A 20,226-nucleotide genomic window follows, 5' to 3' on the forward strand; every position below is an offset into this window, starting at 1 on the left:
TGGGCCGCAGGTGGGTGGCTACCCTACTCCAGGCAGCTGTGGTCCTGTTAAAATAGCTTAGCCCTGTGAACTAGCCGTAGCTGGCCCTCAAAACTTGGGGTTGTCATCTGGGCTTCCCATTGGTCTTCTGTTGGTGGTCGGATACGCGCGGGCCGTAGGTTATTGCTGCAACATTTACATGAGACGGAGATAAATAAAAATATGAACACACACAGAGTAGTGTGACGCAGAATACTGTCACAGTAATTGAATTAGGTCGCCTGACCGGAGTAACTTCAGTAGTGCCTTCGTCGTCTTCTGATGTACACTCCAAGATGGCGTGATCAGAAAGCAGGCGGTCATCGAGGCGTGCTAACGACGTCACGAACGACTGTCTCTGGGAACCGTAGCGAAGACACTGACAGAGGGAATTTCGATGATTTCCTCGCTGCCGCAACTGGGAGAGGCACCACTATCAGCCATTCCGATGCGGCTGGCAAATGCATTCGGCAGAGCTACTCCAAGCCACAGTCAGCAGAGGGCAGTTGTCTCGATTTGACAGAGTAGATGGAATGCGGAATTGGATAAATGGGCTTAGGTGGTGTGCACGAGTATGACGGAAACCTAGCACTAGAAAAAGTGCATTGGATTACACCTGTGACTGAGCTCACGACACTGCGATGTTGAGCGACAAGGGACAGCATCATGACGTGCATTCTTGTGATTGCACTCCTCGTAATTTCGCACTAATTAGCGCTTCCGTACCTTGCTCAGAGAAATTTGAAAATTACAACTGGAAAACCTGGAATGATGTGTAACCTTATATGACATTAGGCTGTGCGCTACACTGCCATAAACATGCCAGGCTTGTACACATTAAATAAAAAGATACGCTACTGATTACAATTACTTCAAAAATTATCATTGATTATAGTTACCAATTACTGTCCTATGAAAATAACTGAGCAATCACTAAAATGTACTCGGCTACTTAAACGCTACTTTCCCCTTTCATTTATTAACGTTGCACACATTCATTAAATAGAACGAGTGGGCCTGGTTGTTTCGATGCGTCCTCTGCAGCCCTTCACAATTTGTTTATCTTCTCTAAGAACTGCGTTTCAAAATTTTCATCTGTAATTTTCCATAATTTTCTTGTGAAGGCATCTGGCAGCGACACTGAAAACTCGCTAGATGTGCGCGCTGGTGAGAAGGGCATGTGCTGTAACGTACGGAATCCTTGCTCACAAGATTGTGGCTATTAAATATGCGCAAGCATTTCTGTGCTTACCCAACGAGAAAACCGTACCTCCGCCGCCAATACTGTCAAATGACCCCTTTCAAGATAGCGCCCACAGCAGCGAGCGAATTCACCTTTGCGCTGCCCCTATAGCTTCAACGCCAACGCAGTGGCGGGAACATACGGTCACAGAGCTCTCAGCACACGCCTCCCTCTGCCACTTTAGCAGATAACTTCCAAGATACGGGCCCACGCGTATCTCTTCAATACTAAGTATAGCGGTGAGAACATAGCGCGCGAAGCTATCGGCATCGCAGATGGCTTTCGAGGTGCGGCCAGCACGGCTGTGTCATTTAAGAGCTCGAAGCTGCGTCGCTTTTTAAAGCTTTCTCTGTAAAAAATGCAATTGGTTTTGTGTAATTGGTTACTAATAAATGTCACTGAATTACAGTGAGTGTTACAGAGTAAATTACAATATTACCGAAACAGACAATCGGTTACAAGTAATTCCTCACATGTAATTCGGTACGTACGAGTCGGCTACACACACAGCGCTGTTATGTAACTGTTGTAGCTTTTCTTATTGTAATAGCTATAGGGAGGTCATGAAGAAGAACTCGCCCTCTCAGTAACCAGGCTACGTTGCTCTTCTGTACGCTTGCGAACGGGCAGATGCATGCTAGTTTCGCAGCAAAGCAGAGCGCCTTTAAACCAAACCGCTACGTTGACATATTTCTTTTTAGGTAGCGGGTGTATTTACAACAGCTGTAATTCTTTTTTTTTCGTAGTATGTGACGTTCTGCGACGCCCAAGGACAGATTACAGAAGCGAATGTTTCACTCTTTGCTCGCCCATAGAGAATAACTGAAGATTTGCGCCGCTAACACCATCGCCTCTGCTATGCGCAGAAGAGGAAGACCTCCATCCGAGACAAGATGCCGCCTTCCTTCTGCGGTTCCTACGCGTGCGGAAGTACAACGTGGAGGCGGCGCTGCGTACCATCCGCAACTACTACCGGAACCGCAACGCGACTCGGACCATCTTCGAGGACTTAACGCCATCCAGCATATCGGAAGCAACTCGACGGATTACGATGATAATGCCGGGAAAGGATGTTTGCGGACGCCCGATCCTTCTTTTCAAGATCGGTGGGTAACGCCAACCACGAGTGACGTGTTGTTATTTGCATGGCCAATCGGAAGCTGTGAACTAACTAACTAACTAACTAACTAACTAACTAACTAACTAACTAACTAACTAACTAACTAACTAACTAACTAACTAACTAACTAACTAACTAACTAACTAACTAACTAACTAACTAACTAACTAACTAACTAACTAACTAACTAACTAACTAACTAACTAACTAACTAACTAACTAACTAACTAACTGAGTAACTAACTAACTAACTAACTAACTAACTAACTTACTTACTTACTTACTAACTAACTCATTAATTAAATTATTAACTGCCTAACAAACAATATTTTTGCATTAAACAGGATTTAGAATCTAGTGAGTCTTGGAAGCAAACTTTTTATGTAGACCGTGAGTATTCTGGTGAAAATAGCTGAAAATTATAAAATTTGAAAAGAAAGATCCTCTAGTACGAAGTTTACAACTCTCTGCCTAAACAATAAAAATGATATCAAAAGTCCGCAAAATGCACTTTAATACACTTCAAGCGAACAAGGTAAACGTATTCTACACCACTTGGAAATATACCACTTATTTGTGAGTAGGGGTTTTGCAAAACATTCGAAACGTTGTTAAAATTTTACGTACGCTGTAAATTCATATATCCGATCCGTCCGCTTTAGATACTGTAAGAGATACGGTTGACATGACCGCGTTATCTATTTTAAAGCCGAGTTACCGATTTGTGAACTTCCTGCACCGATTGTTTAGAGACGAGTTTTCGCTAATGTGGGTAAATCATTCTAGGCCCTAAGGGCATATGCTTCCTCGGGCCACAAGAATTTTACTTTGTCTCTCATGAAGCAAATTTCATTCAAAGCAGTCACACGCTTGTTTCATCCGACCATTTCTGAGGTTCTGCGTCTATTTGAATTGAGAAATTGGAGTTTGCCCGGAGCCAAAGCTTTCCCTCAAGGCCACGACATTTGAGAGGCAAAGATGAGGCGAGATAGCTTCATGCAGAGAACTCTGACTTCACTCCTTGCAGTACATTGTCGCTTTCCAGGCTCGTGGGACATCGTGGAATCTTCTTTCGTCGAAATGCACCGGGCCGTCATGCTCTGCCTTGAGCATTTAGCGAAAGATCCTACAACGCAAACATTGGGCATGGTCATGCTGTTCGACTACGCTAACCTGACGCCACAAAAAGTGCTCTCCATCAATGTGGGCTTGATACGAAGAGGCTTCGAGTACCTTCAGGTACGTGTGCAAGCGTTGCTTTATTTTAAAACACATTATGTTGGTGATGAAAACCGAGAAATATGGATTTGCCTTAATTAGCGTCTGGAGTCACCACGTTTTTTTTACAGTCTAGCACTGTAATTCAATTCAGGGGTTATGAGAAGCTCTGTATAGGTGCGTTTTGGATTTTTTTTTTACCATCTGGGTTTTTTTCAACGTCCACCCAAAGCGCGGTGCGTTTGTAATGTTGTATTCGTTGAGACGGGCTTCAGCGAAATCGAATGAAGCGGTTGTGAATAAATGCCGCTACAGACACAGGGCGGAGGGAGACGAGGACACACTAGGCCTACAACTTTGCCTTGCTAATCGAATGATGCCAGTTTGCATATTGGCCTCACACTCTACGGCATCTCATAATTCGAACAATAGCAGCTTTCAAAAGACAATATCTCTTTAGCAACGCCCCTGCTCTATTCTCCTTTTTCACGACCTTCGTGCTGTACTTATGATATGACATGCGTTGACAGAATACGTGCCTGCCAACAAAGTAAACAGATAGCATGTGCGCGAGGCTCGGCCACTGAAGTTTACATGTCAAAGCTACATCGTTGAGTGAGCCATGTCTGACAGTACGCGTCCCGGTCACTGAGAACATTATTGTAATGTCTATCTTACTACAGACTTATTCATCGGGCGAAGGAGAAAGAGCGCGCAGCGAGCGTTTCCTCCGCTCTGTCTTGTGCGAGCCTGGAGTGCCGCTGCTTGGATGTGTTGCCGTCGTGTGCTGCGGAACGATTTGGAGATGTTGTAGCTCGTTTTTCGGAAAATTTGCACGACGTCCATTCATACAATGCCGGCGGGAGGGGGATCGCGTAGTCTTCGGTGCAGCAGTGACCACAGTCTGCGAAGATTTCGCTTTGCTCCACAAAGATGAGACGTGGATCACGAGCCGCGTGGTGTGGCTCGTGTTGAATGAACTATTTTGGCTGCATGGCATCCCGCTCGACGAATAGAAGCGGGGCCTGTCGATTTTCAGAGTAGTGAATAGCAAGATAGTCTCGTTATCTCATTGCTTTGCATTGCTTTGCATCGTTTTCGGTCAAACCATGCAGCGCAAGCCCGAAACATTTAGGCGCCACGCATTAGAATATTTGCGTTAGTAACCGGCTTCGTTCTGCACACAACTATGCTATGACTAGGTTAGCGTCCTGTATGAGACCGATCATGTAGCTAAGTAAAGCGATAACTGCGGTTGGGGAACAAGCATGATACATCAGGTTTGTGCTGCTAGGCATTGTCTCTTTGCCCTTTAAACCACTGATATTCAAAGGCGATAGAATAAAAGGAATTCGCGGGCTATTTGAGACAACACAATTTCTGTAAAAGAGTTGAGTGAGTCGTAGGGGACGGGCTGAAGACCAAACAAAATAAAACTGATTTAATCTCTTTCAGGGTTATAAAATTTAAATCCCTCTTGAGTGATCAATCAACCAATTTTTCTTCGTGGAAAAAAAACGGTAAGCGCCAAATAACACCATGCGTGCTCATTCCGAATGATTGGCCCGTGCGCTATATAGAACAAACCGACATAGAACCCAGCAGCTGTCACTGCTTTGGACTATACCGCAGTCCGCAGCCGGCCACTGGAAAAGTGTGATTCGTACTGCACGATATGCTACTATTACTAACCAAAACTATATTATTCTTGAGGGGACACCGCATTCAAGAAACTAGGTAGCGACGCAGGACGTATACATCTGGCAATTTGAACGCGTGTCAAAGTATGTATAAACAGCCGAACTTATTCCGTGGTAGAACGGGTACTCACACTTTTACGATTGTCGCTTGTGTTTCATTGCTTCTAAACCACAGCTTAGAACTACAGCGAGAATGCTGCATCAAGAATATATCCGGGAAAAAAATTTCAAAGAATGCACATCCGATCTCCGAGGCTCATGTAGGCTTAAACACGGGTGCACCAATCGCACTGAATGCTCCGTCCACCTCACCGGCAGCAGAAACTCCGGCCATGCCAAGGTTAATGACTTCGCTACATCTCACATGTTCGTTCGCAGTGCAGAAGACACCACGTCATGCCAAGTGGACCTTCGAGAGAGGAAAAACCTCCTCAAGCAACTGGCGCGCTAAGGTAGCGTACGCCTGACATATAACGCATAGCGTTCGCCTTAGCCAGAAAGCACACAGATCCTAGATGGCGCCCCTGCTTACGCAGCACGGCGCCACCATAACAAAACAGCCTTATAGAATGCGTCTCCTCTGACGTAATTCAATCACCAGCATCAGTGCCATTTCCTACGCCCTAATACTTACCGCATAAAAGTTCGCTGCGTTTCGATTTTTTGCATGTGTGTGCCAAAAGGGTCTTTAATATTTGCGCAGTGATCCGTGGCCCGTTATTTTTTTTCTCTCCAGGATTGCATGCCTATGCGCATGAAGGCCATGTACGCCGTACGAGAGGGGCTTGCATTTGACATGGTCTACGCGCTGGTTAGGCCATTCCTCAAGAAGAAGCTTGCCGACAGGGTATGTATCTGCTCTCGAAGCGTTTTGCTCTCGAAGCTTATTTTGCTATCGAAGTGAGCAGTTTTTTTGTTTTGGAACTTATACAAGCGCAAACTATGCATTGCGGTATTGTAATGAGCTGAAAGTCAGCGGTATTAACCTTATGTAGTAGTGTTCTGAGCTGGACTAGTTGGTTTAAGTTCCATATGGCGAACTGAGAATGCAGACGACGGCAAGAAAAGTGTATCTGTTCTGCTCGTACGTCTGGTGTTCCATTGTCTGCGCTGTTTGTCATGTTTAACGCATTCAGAAGACCGCTAAAGAAATGCTATGCTGTGTTGGTGCAGCCGCGCGTGCTGAATCAGCGAAGCCACATGATCGTATTTCCAGTCTTCATGTAAGAGTTTTGACATTAACACTTTTGCAACAGAGGAAGTGTTTGTAGTGGGCGGAAGTATTTTTCTCTCTGTTTTCTAGCATAGTCTGATGTCCTCTTCTGATGATATGATTGATACCACACTTCCACGGTGCTTTCTCCCTGTTGTGCAGTTTCATCCGTACGGAGAAAATTTTGAAGAACTCCACAAGCACATAGACCCTCACGTCCTACCTAAAGAGTACGGTGGAGACGCACCTCCATTAGACTTTAATGAATTCTGGAGCAAGCTTGAGGTCAACTACGATGACTATAAGGAGGACAGGAAGTATGGATACGTCACGAATGACCGCAGTTTTGCCACAGATGCGGAAATCGAAAAAGAAGTCACGTTTTTGTAATAAAAACAAAACCAACAAGAGTAAGTAGCAAACGAAACCTATCTTATTTAATTTTTTTTCTAAATGTCGTCGTCGCTACGCAGCACGATCAAAAAGTTGGTGTTTGGAAACTAAATTTAGTGATGACGACACTGCCATGGTGCAAATATACTCAGGCAAGCGAACTTCATTTCCATTTTATTTTCCATGATTTTTCCTTTCCCTTTCCTGCCTCTTCCCTCTTTCTTTTTTCCCGCTCTCCTGATTTTTTTTGTGTAGTAGAATTTTTTTCTCCATGCCTAAGTTTCAGCGTCATTATACTATTCTTCATATACCTTTTCGAATGGCTTGAGCCCATAATATCAATGTCAGATGGATGTTAAATTTAATTTACCTTCGTGCTCACTTGGTCCGATAGAGACAGCTCGACGAAACTAAGGAATAAGAAAAGTCAAACACTCTGCAAAGGTGATACTTGCATAATGGCGAAAGCACTACTGCCTTGTCATCAGTTTGCATAATAGCGTGATTTCGGAAAGCATACCGCACAATTGGCTTTATTCAATGACTTACTATAGCAATAATAGTGGCCGTAACGTATGATAACATGACTATTCAGTGTAGCAACAAAATCCCAATAAAGAAGGGCGTCAGGCAAGGAGATACGATCTCTCCAATGCTATTCACAGCGTGTTTACAGGAGGTATTCAGACACCTGGATTGGGAAGAATTGGGGATAAGTGTTAATAGAGAATACCTTAGTAACTTGCGATTCGCTGATGATAATGTCTTGCTTAGACTCAGGGGACCAATTGCAATGCATTCTCACTGACCTGTACAAGCAAAGTAGAATTGTGGGTCTAAACATTAATCTGCAGAAAACAAAAGTAATGTTTAACAGTCTCGGAAGGGAACAGCAGTTTACGACAGGTAGCGAGGCACTGAAAGTGGTAAGGGAATACATCTACTTAAGGCAGGTGGTGACCGCGGATCCGGATTATGAGGCTGAAATTATCAGAATAAAAATGGGCTGAAGTGTATTTGGCAGGCATTCTCAGATCATCAACAGCAGGTTGCCATTATCCCTAAAGAGAAAAGTGTATAGCAGCTCTGTCTTACCAGTAGTCACGTACGGGGCAGAAACGTGGAAGCTCACGAAAAGGGTTCGACTTAAATTGAGGACGACGCAACGAGCTATGGAAAGCAGGATGATGGGTGTAAACTTAAGGGATAAGCAGAGAGTAGATTGAGTGAAGGAACAAACCGTGAGTTAATGACATCTCAGTTGAAATCAAGAAAAAGAAATGGGCATGGGCAGGGCATGCGATGAGGAGGGAAGACAACCGACAGTCATTAAGGGTTACGTACTAGATTCCAAGGGAAAGCGTAGCAGGAGGCGGCAGAAAGTTAGCTGGTGTTGCGGTCTCCAGGGTAGCGTACTCCACCGCTGCCGACAGTTGTTGCGATGCCTTTTGCTCGCAGCTCGAGTGCCGTTACTATAGGGTAGCGTGACGTTGTAGGCAGGCTACAGGCGTCTGGTAGACCATGGCGTTCAGGCAGGGACCAGGCGACTTCCAGTGCAAAACGTGCACTGTTTATTCAATGGTTGGTGAAAGATAAGAAGAAGACAATGAAGTGAAAAAGTACATTGCGGGGTCCTCTAAATAGGCCCACTAAAATCGTAGAAGGGATCTTGCTCACGTTAACGTCGCGTGACATGCATTGAGTCCCAGAGTGCTTGGCGGCGGGAACCACTTTCCCAGGGCGATGTTTTTCCAAGCTTGCCTCCGCTGGTGGCCACCAGCGGGTCCTGGGGATTGTAGGCAGCCGCTCCCTTCTCTTTCACGCGTCGTTGGTTCGCGGTAAGGGCATCTGGTTGTGGATGGGCGGCTGATCCATTTTCCCAGTTGACGTCTTCACAAGCGCCTCCGCTGGCGGCAGCCCGGTGCTCTTGTCTGGTTCGCGGAAAGCGTTTTCCCCTAGAGTTTGTGTGTTTGCGTGAGAACCCTTTCCGCGAACTGTCAAAGGGGCCTGTAAACACTGCGGGGCGTCCACCAGACCGACATCCACTCGAGGCAACCATAGCAAATTAGAAATCCACCCTCCATTTCGTTGAAGGTGGTAGAGCATCCTTTTTGCCCGGGGTGTTACACGCCAACCGTAACAGCTTTTCCGGCGGGGGAGGAAGATCTCGATGAGTAGGGGCCAGCAGCCACTGGACGCGGGATCGGCGTTTCAGTAGCAGAATTCCTCTCAGTAGTGACGAACCCTTGGTTCGTAACTGGTAGATTCCTGGGCGTCGTTCATCAGTCCTTGTGGCACTCTTGTGTCCTTTCTCCTTGGTCTTGTCCGGTGAACTGGACTTGCAAACCGGTCTCGCAACTTCTTGTCACCTGCTTGGGCAAGCAATCCCCCCAGAAAAGTGCCGAACCCGCAACCACAAAGCAACGAGAACAATGCCACCCTTCCCCAAGATACACGAATCTGTAGAAAAACAAAAAAAGAAAATCCGCTACTGCTTTCCCATTCCTTTCGCGCGTCCTCCCCCCCCCCCCCCTGAACACTAAAAACAGCCATTTCTCGAAAGCGTTAGGGCGTGGTTACAGTCAACTACAACTTCGCTATAATAAAATAAACGCTTAAAAAACCAACGTAAAAATGTCACGGAAACGCGAGTGAGCATGAGGCTTTCGTTACTCTAGGGGCAACGACTCAGACCGTCGGCATTGCGGTTAAGCTTACCCTTCTTGTAGCGAATATGGAAGGTGTACTGTTGAAGAGCCAAGCTCCAGCGCGAAAGACGACCGTTTTTCGTAGACATGGACTGCAGCCATGTGAGGGGACAGTGGTAAGTCTCTATGGTGAACCTTGAACTAGCAATATACAATGCTAGCGTCTGCACAGCCCATACTACGCACAGCCATCCCATACTACGCACAGCCCTTCCTTTTCTGATGCACTGTATGCGTCCTCACGAACGGAAGGCTTTCTGCTGGCGTACAGTACAGGGTGTTCGTTTTCATCATCTCTCTTTTGACAAAGCACCAACCCCCTAGCCCGGTCGCTGGCATCACACCGAAGAATGAATGGCTTAGAGTAGTCGGGCGCGTTCAACACTCGCTGACTCGTTAGTGATTTCTTTGGCATACTAAAGACCTTTTTTTGCGTCATACCACTTGACCGCCTGCGGTTCTGTTTTTCTGGGAGCATCTGTTAAAGAGCTCGCAATCTCGGAATAACGCGGGATTTATCTTTGGTACTACCCTGCCGAACCAACGAATGACCTGATGTGCCGCTTGGTGCGTGGTTGCGGGAAGTTGTCTATTGTGATCAGTTTAACCTTGGAAAGCCGACGATGGCCTTGCCCTATTACATGACCTAGATAAGCTACCCCCGCGCGCCCTAACTGACATTTGGGAGCCTTGACAGTTAAGTTGGCCTCTCGTAGACGACAGAACACGGTTCACAAGTTTTGCATATGGTCCGTCCATGATGAAGAAAAGATTGCTATGTCATCGAGACAGAATCCCTCAAATACTTTTACTGGTCATGAAACTCCCCGGAAAGTTTGATATAGGGACAAGAGTGGCCGCTAGGGGCGCCCTCGCCATTGAGGGGGCTTCGTAGTGAATCCGGCGCTGGCGCTCTGCGACCTACGACGGAACAGAAAAATGCGAATAAAGACATCTCCGGGGTGATACTACTGTGAGAAGGCTGTGCGTCTGGGCAGATGAAGGCACAGACAAAAATGAAACTGTTTACCCGCGCACTGGCGGCCGGCGAGCCCGGTAACACTCAGCAAACGCGCACGCAACCGACTGCGCAGCAAGCTAGCGGGCCTCGCTCGCGAAATACGAGTCCCTATTACAAAAAAAATAATAATAAGACAGGCGCTAGCATGGTATGTGCTGGCTAGTATTTAAGAGACAGATGACCAGCTGCCGGTCCGATGGAGCGGGGCTGGCGCGTTGGTTCGCCGTTAAAGGTACGAGGCGCAGAGCCCATACACGCACCTGCAATGGGCGCAGGCGTCCCTGGCTATGCCTGCTCGCGTGGAGACAGGTATATGTCTGGCGGCAGTGCTTGCACTACTTGAAGGAAATCTGGGTAAACTATGAATAATGGGACTTAGTATTAAATCTAGCTTTAGAACGAGAATGTCGATGGCAATATTAGCATGTTATTTATACTATGCAATATACAATGTTGACAAAACGTTTTTTTCCTTAAGTATTCAGTGCAAATTTCAGTAGCCGATCCACGGCCCTTTTAAGACTCGGACCGGCCCTAAGGCCTCCCGAAAGTGCAAGGATTACAACTCGCGACCACGCCTGTCCGCAATTTTCCACATAGACGCTTACTTGTAAACATTTATTTTCCATTTTATCCAATGTATTTTGTTCGTAACTACAATCAGTATGAATGAAGCAGTGATGAAGCAATGAAGCAGCTGTCACCCTGGCGAGCTTCAGTTGACAGCACTGAAATCGTTGCTCCAAGCAACGGATATGGGCCTTCAATTTTTTAAGCTGCGAGAAGCTGCATACAGCTGCCTTCGTTTGACAGGCGGCGTCTACACGTACGCTTCCGTTCCCCGCAATGCCTACGAAAAAGAAACAAGCAAATATTTCACTTATTGATATCCCGTGCGCCGTGCATGCAATCAGCAAGCAAGCAACAAGGCACACGCATGTCTACTTTCATTACCTGCGCCAGCCTCCCTTGCATCTGCGCCCGTCAAACTCGAGCACATCGTCGCTGCAGCGCCGGAGCTATCCAGGTCAGCTGACGGTTCCCGGCAAGCTTGGTGGCCTTAGGCTGTCGAGGCGAGTGAGTTCTGCACTTTTTCGGATTTTACAAATACGCAATGAGGCCTTCGAAAATGCTCGGCACGGCATCAGGAGAAAGTTCTGGCACATCGCACTGCGACGTCACGACCATGCCATCAACTACCCATTGATCCGCACGCACAATGTCACTCGCATCGAAGTGCTTTTCACAGATACGCACATGCGGGGATTCGAAACTGAAGCCAGGAGGTTCTCGGCGTGGTATGGCGCGCTTCCATTTTTCACGCCGGTCGCTGTCACTGGGCAGGCGGAACATCAACACTTTGTCTGCATTTTCCCTGTACCCGGAGCGGCATCCAGGCACCCAACAAGTGCGCGGTATCCTGACCCGGCTTTCAGGCACACCTAGGGCACATTTTCATGCGACACAGCACACGGAGAAGCCGAAAACTGTCAGCTCACAAGCCAGGCTACTTCGCACTGACAGCAGCTGCCACCTTAGTTCACGCCTCCGCGATGCCCGGATGGATGGATGTTATCACCGTCCCCTTCGGAACGGGCGGTGGGTTGCGCCACCAAGCTCTTGCTATTATACTGCCCCTCCGCTTCACGCAGCGCCACACTGCGGCCTCCGCTGGCAGTGCACAGAGATCTTCCATAGCTAGACGGCGAAGGTTCATGACCAGTAAAAGTATAGAGGGACTCTGATCGAGATAAGGAAGTGTAAAGTCCTCCATTCCTCGTAGCACCTGGTCCATAAAGCTAGAGAAACAATAGGGCACTTTCTTCACTCCAAAGCTCAGCACGTTCGGCCGAAAGGTTCCCATCGGGGAAATAAACGCCGCAAGCCTGCTTGCCCTCTCGGTCAACGGAACCTGCCAGTACCCTCTGACTAAATCGAGCCTGGAGATGATATCACCACTGCCAACTCTCTCAAGCCTTTTCTCGATATGCGGATTAGGGAAGGTCTGGTCCTTCGTGATTAAGTTGAACCTGCGATAGTCGATACACGGTCGCGGCTCCTTTCGTGTGACCTCAACTAAGACGAGAGGCGAGGTATAATCACTCTCTCCGTGTTCGATTACACCTAGCTCTAACATCTTGTTTATTTTAGTGGCCATGACTTGACGTTGACGAGGTGAAACGCAATAAGCTTTCGAACGAATTGGGTCCGATGAGGTTAACTCTATATCGTGAACGATTGCAGCGGTCCTGCCAGGTATGTCTGAAAATATGTCTTTCAATTCAAACACGAGCTCCCTTAGTTCTGCCCTAAGATTTCTGCGGGACACCCTACTCGCTCGAAGATAGACAAAAACGTGTTGACGATCTCCACTGAGCTTAGTTAACACGTGACGTAGACGCCACGTGTTAACAGTCTGGGCGCTATCAGAATGACAGCGTGATATGGCCACATCTCCCCTTTAATGATGGGATGGTCTAGAAGTTTCATCTGGCAACGGGTATCGACAGGGTTCCCGACGCAATCTTGTGCTCCTGCGTAACTGCTGTTGTCCAGGCCGGAGCTCGTCTTCTGAAAGCCCCTGCGAGGTTGATTCTGGGTCCGGTTGAGGTGCTGCCTCCCGCAGGTGCTCTCTTGTGCGACGGATTTCACGACCGTCTTCAGTCTTCACAATCGTAGATCTTGGTGTTGCGGCTGGCCTTAGAACAATAGCTGGAGACCAGGTTCTCTGGAGAATGTCGTACGTCGTTACGCGTTGTCCCAGCGTCAGTGGCGAAAGGTTCCTGGCGTTGTGGATCTTTTGCCGGCGCCGGATCGCCTGGAGACAGTCGTGGACATCCTTGCTGGGTATGGCCTCTGGCTCCAGGTGAGTTGGTACCGGCAGGAGGGTCCGGGTCTGCCGCCCCTTGAGCCTCTGCACAGGAGACTTCAAAACCGGGTCCCTGGGGGTATTACGCCACTCAAGCAGAGCAATTTCAAAATCTGGTGTGCGAAAAGAGCACTTTTTGAGCAGCTTCTTGGCCTCCTGAACAGCTCTTTCCGTCATGCCATTAGAACGCGGATGATATGGACTTAACGTGACATGAACAATGTCTAGTTTTCTTAAAAAAAATCCTTGAAATCCGAGCTACTGAAGGGGGGCTCATTGTCACTATACAGCTTCTGTGGCAGCTCATGCACTGAAAAAACTTGTGCACACCAAGTCTTCAGCTCATTAGACGTGGTGTGGCGAAATTCGCGGACTTCGAAGAAAAAGGAATAGAAGTCAAACATGACGGCGAACTCCGGACCGCCATAGTGAAACAGATCCACGCCTACGGACTCCCATGGCAGGGTCGGAACATCATGGCTCAAAAGGGGCATTTTCTGGTTTCATGGCTGGTGCATTTGGCATACCTTGCAGGTCTTGCAAAACTGTTTAATATCTGCGGACATCTTTGGCCAAAACATTACACTGCTGGCCCTGGCTTTCATCTTATCTGCTCCAGCATGCGCTGTGTGAAGGAGCTGCAAAATTTCTGCCCGTTTCAATTTCGGTATAATTACCTTGTTGCTTCGGAAAACTAGCCCATCTTGTGCGTGAACTTCTTCCCTGTAGGTCCAGTATGGCCTTCCCCGCTCTGGGACGGCATCCTTGTGGTTCGGCCACGCCGTCTCTATGTATTCACGGATGATAAGTGCAGGATCCTCGTTTGTAGCATCCCGCAAGGTTTTCAAGCGGTGTTCCGACGCTGAAACATAGTCAAGCACATTCACTTGAAACTGCTCCGTTTCTTCTTGCAGTGCCATCTTACTAGGAAACCGCGATACCGCGTCCGCTAGGAATAGCTCTTTACCCGGTTTGTATTGCAAAGTTATTGGGTAGCGCTGCAAGCTGAGGCGCATTCGCTGCAAACGAAGCGGGCACTGATGCAGGGGCTTGGTGAAGATCGGTATCAAAGGCCGGTGATCCGTTTCGACGATCACATCTGCTTTGCCGAAAATATAATCATGGAACTTCGTGCACCCATGTACTAACGCAAGCGTTTCTTTTTCAATCTGCGCATAACGCTGTTGTGCTTCTGTTAGAGATCTGGACGAGAAGGCTACGGGATGGCCGTCTTGCATCAAAACAGCCCCTACGCCCGACTGGCTAGCATCGACAGAAAGCGTGACTGCCTTCTTCGGGTCGAAGTAGGAAAGAATCGGCGCCGTTATCAGTGCCTGGCGCAGCGCTTCAAAACTGGCCTGTTGCTTTTCTGCCCAGACCCATGCGTTATCTTTTCGCAGTAGTTCTATTAACGGTTCCGTCAAGACAGACATGTTGGGAATGAAACGCCGTACATAGTTCATTGTGCCGAGAAAAATTTGCAGTTGCTTACTGGTCTTAGGCTCGGGTATTTCCAGAATGTCCTGAACACGCTCCGGGTCGATGCGCAGGCCTTGCGTAGTAAGCATGTGTCCCAAGTAGCGAACCTCCGCTTGCAGGAAGGTGCATTTTTTTTAGGTTAAGTCGCAGATTGTGCTCACGGCAGCGCGTCAGTACGCGTATCAGGTTGCAGTCATGCTCATCTTTTGTCTTGCCCCAGACTAGTATATCATCCATTACAACTGCGACACCGGGTAAACCGTCTAAAAAAGGATGCATTGCAGCTTGAAAAATTTCTGGGGTTGACGATATTCCAAAGGGCATTCGGAGGAATCGATAGCGCCCGTATGGCGTACTCATAGTGCAGATATTTGAACTTTCTTCCGTTAGCTTAATCTGCCAAAATCCCGATGCTACATCAAGCGTAGAAAAAAATCTTGCCCCGGACAGCCGCGGAACTATGTCTTCTAAAGTTGGCATGACGTAATATTCTCGAAGCAACTGTTTGTTCAGGGCTGTTGGATCGAGGCAAATACGCACTTTTTCTTTTTTCACCACGGTCACCATGTGGCTAGACCATTCGGTTGGTTCATTTACCTTAGTAATTACGCCCTGCTGCTTCATGCGCTGCAGTTCTGCAAGAACATTGTCTTGCAGGGCGACGGGGACCCTCCTAGCAGGCACGACGGTTCCCGCCCTTCCGGGTTTCAGCTTCATCGAGTACTCTACGCCTTTCAGTTGTCCTAGCCCACTGAAAACATCTGCGAAAGGTTGGGCTGGGGGATATAGTTTTTCACTGGCGACTTTCTGTATGCGGTATATAAACCCCAGGCGTTCTGCGACTGCCCCGCTGAGCGTGACTGGAACATCGTGCTCGACGACAAAAAATTGTTCTTCGCATTTTTTGTCGTTAGCGCAAAGCAGAAGCTTGATTTTTGCTTGTGCCGTAGTCCTGTGACCAAAGAACGCTGTTAGAGTCACCTTGCAGGCTTCCTTTGGCTTAGCAGGTAATCTTTCCAGCTCGTTTTTAGAGATAACACAACAGTTTGCTCCTGTGTCCAGTTTGCAGGTGAAAGGTTGGCCTTCGATGTAAACTGCTGCTGTCCATTTATCAACTTCAAGCGAGTTTATCGCTAGTCCCGCAAGAAAAAAAATTGTCTGTCTCGGCCTGTACTTCCCGCAGTTCTTTTCCTTGACGTCTGGCGTTAAGCGTGGCACCGACTGATTTGCAAGCCTGGGCAAAGTGGTTCTGTGCGCCGCACTTCCTGAAATTCTTTCCTCTCGCTGGACAATTTCCACCACGATGTATCTGGTAGCCACACCTACTGCACAGCTTCCTTTGTGTTGCAACCGAGTTCACTACCGTAGTGTGCTTTCCGCCCGTTGCTGCGCTTATCCCTTGAAAGTGCTGCTTTCCTTGCTCGTCAATGCGGCATATTTCTACCGTTTTTTGGTAAGAAGGGTTTTCCGCTAACAGTTTCTGCTGCAAACGCTTGTCTCGGACGCCTAGAACGATACGGCTGCGTAGCATGCGGTCTTCTAGAAGTCCAAATTCACAATTCTTGGCTAAATTTTTCAATTCGATCAACCAGTCATTAAATGGTTCGCCTTCTTTCTGGTCCCTAGAACCAAAGCGAAATTCGTGGAGGGTTGTTTGCTGGCTTATAGTAGTCCTCGAATTTCTTAATCAAAACTTTGTGGTCATTTCTGTCCTCGTCCGCATCAAACTTGAAAGTGCTGAATGCTTTCCTGCCTTCTTCGCCTATGCTCACGAGAAATGTTGGTGCCTGCACATCGGTTGGCTGCTTAGTCAATTGGGTAGCAGTGGCAAACAGTTCGAACTCACTCTTCCATGTTCTCCAACCAAGCCAGGCGTCCTCTGACGTATCCAGGGGTTTCGGCGTCGGTAGTAGAGTCGATGGAACTGGCAGCGTCGTAGGCGGTGTCGTCGACATCTCGACTGGGCTCCGCTGCCACCATGTAGGCAGGCCGGCTGTCCGGTAACGAAAGTGCTTTATTCATGGGAGGGAGCGATATATGTTCACTTGGAAAGGGGGTGACGTAGACGTCAGGTGTTAACAGTCTGGGCGCTATCAGAATGACAGCGTGATATGGCCACATTGAGGGACACCACATCTGGGAATTTCGTACAGTGAGAATATGCCGATGTCCAGACTGCGTTGCAGGAAGTGGTCCCACTGTGTCTAATATGAGCCGGTGAAACGGCTCCGTGATAATAGGAACAAGTTTCATTGGCGCTATAGCCTTATTACCGGGCTTGCCTATGCGTTGACATGTGTCGCAGTTTCTTACGAACGCTTCCACTTCTCTAAAGCAGCCGGGCCACTAAAATTCCTTCAGTAAGCGGTTTTTTGTTTTAGTAATGCTCATATGCCCTGTCCAAAAGCCCCTGTGGACCACGCGCAGGAGCTGTTCAAGATAGAGATGCGGCACCACGAGTTGGTCGAATTGCACTCCCTTTCGACTAGTGTACTTTCTATAGAGCGCGCCTGCCCTCTTGAGGAACTTTACGTTCTGTTTTGCTACACCTTCATTCGCGTGTGGCCTTAGGATACGCAGGGTGGAATCTTTTTCCGGTACAGCAAGCAATGTGACAGGGCTTACATTCAATAACTTTTTTCTGCATTCTGCCTCTCGAGACATTTCACGCTGTGGTGCTTTCCTGACCTCTTCATTAGCTAGTGTACGTTCCACAATATCCTCTATAGGACTGTCCTGTTTGATGCTGGTTGACGAATCCTCCGTCAGAACTGTTTCCTCCACCACTGGACATTCGTACACTGCCTTGGCCGCGAGCTCCCTTGCCTTGGAACGAGTTAGTGCTTGCACTATTCCCTCACTAAACCCGATTCCCTTGCGTCGAAGCAAATCCTCAGATTTGTTAGAAAACAAATATGGATACTGTGGCGGGAGATGTGCCGAGACGGCGGCTTCAGTGTCCAGCACTCCAAAAGGGCCTTCGATACGAATCTGCCGCAGGGTGACAAACACTGGAGGCCTCTACGGCTTGCCTTATCCAAGCACATTCTCCCCTTAACTGGCCTTTCTCCACGTACGACGGATGCACCACGTCCATTGTGGCTGCCGAGTCGCGAAGCACCCGACACGGTTTGCCGTTTACCACGAAGTCTCGAGTGTACGGTTCTAGCAATTTCAGATTTTTCTCGTTACTAGTTAGTGACATCGACACTAGTTTGCGATTTTTGCATCCCACGGAGATATGTCCCGTTTGCTGGCAGTTGTAGCAAACTACTGGTTTGTTTGCCTCAAAAGCTTTTTATTTTGCCTTTCTGCCCTATGTTCGGCTGGCTCCTCCTTTCCCTCGCTGTTCTCGTCACTAATTTTCACCAAATCTGACCTTTCCTTCGATTTATACTGACTAGAATTTGACCATTGCTCTTGCTTGCCGGGTCTGCATTTATTTATCTCCTTCTTAGGAGCTTCGTTGCCTTCGAATGCATGGCGAGTTACGTACTCCTCAGCGAGGTCGGCCACTCTCGTGATAGTGTCTACGCGTGGCTTATCCTGAAGCCAATACTTGATATTTATGGCAGCCGGTGGTAGAACTGTTGTAAAGCAACGCACTGCATTGTCTTTTCGGCGTCGCCGAGTGCGCCATCTTCTCTGAGCTATTCTTTCAGGTTTACCTCCAAGGTGTATGCGAAATCTGAATATGACTCACTTATGGTCTTCTCGACCTCCGCGAATTTTTGCCGGAATGCTTCTTCTGATAATCTATGCTTTTTAAACAGACTCGCCTTTACTTCATCGAAGTCCTCTGCTTCTTCTTTCCCCATGCGGGCAATGATATCAGCTACCTCACGTGGCAGTAACGTAAGCAAGCGTTGCGGCCGCGTGTTTCTCGCAAATTTTTCCTTTTGACACCTGCGCGCAAATTGCACCAGAAAAAGACTGATATCCCGTTCTACTGCGTAGGGTACCATCAAGTCTGTAATTCTGCTCTCACTTTCTCGTGCCTCTGTGCTAGGTCTTTCAATATTTCGAGCCTTCAGAAACTCAATCTCTAGGCGCCTCATTTCGAGGTCGCGCTTTTCTTTGGCCTCACGTGCTACCCGCTCGCGCTCTTTTCTTCTAGGCGGTTACGCTGTTGTTTTTCTTTTAGGCGCTTACGCTCTTCCTCCTTATCCGCAATGCTCTCTTGGCATTTGTTTAGTTCATCGTCGTTTGCCCCGGTCGCTTCGATTGTCTCTATGATCTCTGGCTTTCTCTTTGATCCGGAAATTTCGAGGTCCAACTCCCTGGCGAAGCTAAAGAATTCCGGCTTCTTTAGTGCCTTCAAGTACATGGCTGCCCTTAGTGCTGCTATCTCTTCACTCTATAACAACCTGGACGTACTCAAAACTTCCATCAACGGTTAAAGAAAAATCACTGCTCTGTGCCCCCCCCCCCCCCAAATAAAAAAAACAAAAAAAACAAGGAAAACCAAGTGATATCTTACTGAAGAAAAACCGTGCACTCACCATATGCAGTCATGAATCCTGACACCTTCCTTCCGAACGTTGTCACCAGGACGAAGGGGAGACGATCTCTTAGATGCCGTCCAAAGTTGGGGTCTCCAGGGTAGCGTACGCGGTCCCCGCCAACCAGTTGTAGCGTTCTCCATGGTAGCGTACCCCACCGCTGCTGACAGTTGTTGCGACGCCTGTTTCTCGCAGCTCGACCGCCGTTACTATTGGGTAGCGTGACGTTGTCGGCAGGTGTCCGGTAGACCATGGCGATCAGGCAGGGACAAGACGACTTCTAGTGCGAAACTTGCACTGTTTATTCAATGGTTGGTGAAAGAGAAGAAAAAGAGAACGAACTGAAAGTACAATGCGGGGCCCTTTGGATCGGCCCACTAAGAACGTAGGCGGGATCTTGCATACGTCGACGTCACGTGACATGCAGAGTCCCACGGTGCTTGGCGGCGGCATCCACTTTCCCAGGACGATGTTTTCCCGAGCCTGCCTTACACTGGTGGCAGCCCGCGGGTCCTCGGATCGTAGGCAGCTGATCCCTTCTCTTTCGCGCGTCGTTAGTTCGCGGAAAGGGCGTCTGGTTGTGAATTGGTGGCTGATGCATTCTCCCAGTTGATTTCTTCACGAGCGTGCCTCCGCTGGCGGCAGCCCGGGGGTCCTGTCTGGTCCACTGATAGCGTGCTCCCTTAGAGTTTGGCTGTTCGCGGAAAGGGGTTTTACGCACACACACACAGAGGCCTCTGAA

The 20,226-nt window shown here is 48.1% G+C and overlaps 2 protein-coding genes and 1 long non-coding RNA gene across 9 annotated transcripts in view; 1 reads left to right on the forward strand and 2 right to left on the reverse strand.

Annotated features, from left to right (window-relative positions):
• The window catches only part of LOC135917657 (uncharacterized), a 253,855-nt gene that overhangs the window by 37,736 nt on the left and 195,893 nt on the right, over window positions 1–20,226 (reverse strand). The window lies entirely within an intron of this gene.
• LOC135917658 (retinaldehyde-binding protein 1-like) overlaps window positions 1–20,226 on the forward strand; it is a 52,025-nt gene that overhangs the window by 18,901 nt on the left and 12,898 nt on the right. For 3 of the 6 annotated variants that reach the window (XM_070537230.1, XM_070537227.1, XM_070537228.1), the window contains 5 exons: window positions 2,128–2,367; window positions 3,427–3,620; window positions 5,683–5,751; window positions 6,036–6,146; window positions 6,675–6,922. In XM_070537230.1, coding sequence (XP_070393331.1) covers window positions 2,128–2,367; window positions 3,427–3,620; window positions 5,683–5,751; window positions 6,036–6,146; window positions 6,675–6,902 — 842 coding nt within the window. In that variant the 3' untranslated portion in view covers window positions 6,903–6,922. Of the gene's footprint in view, window positions 1–2,127; window positions 2,368–3,426; window positions 3,621–5,682; window positions 5,752–6,035; window positions 6,147–6,674; window positions 6,923–6,985; window positions 7,005–20,226 lie in introns of those variants that run through there. The other 3 variants (XM_070537229.1, XM_070537231.1, XM_065451231.2) reach the window with 3 other exon arrangements.
• LOC135917665 (uncharacterized) lies at window positions 11,238–17,145 on the reverse strand. 2 transcript variants are annotated; one of them, XR_010569370.2, is made up of 3 exons: window positions 16,829–17,145; window positions 11,589–11,718; window positions 11,238–11,484 (listed from the first exon to the last, which is right to left on the reverse strand). It is a non-coding gene; the product is annotated as an uncharacterized lncRNA (long non-coding RNA). The 2 variants fall into 2 exon arrangements; XR_010569369.1 differs by lacking the exon at window positions 16,829–17,145 and having other exon boundaries at window positions 11,589–13,392.

This window comes from Dermacentor albipictus, chromosome 4, assembly GCF_038994185.2.
Source record: "Dermacentor albipictus isolate Rhodes 1998 colony chromosome 4, USDA_Dalb.pri_finalv2, whole genome shotgun sequence".
Lineage (NCBI taxonomy): Eukaryota > Metazoa > Arthropoda > Arachnida > Ixodida > Ixodidae > Dermacentor > Dermacentor albipictus.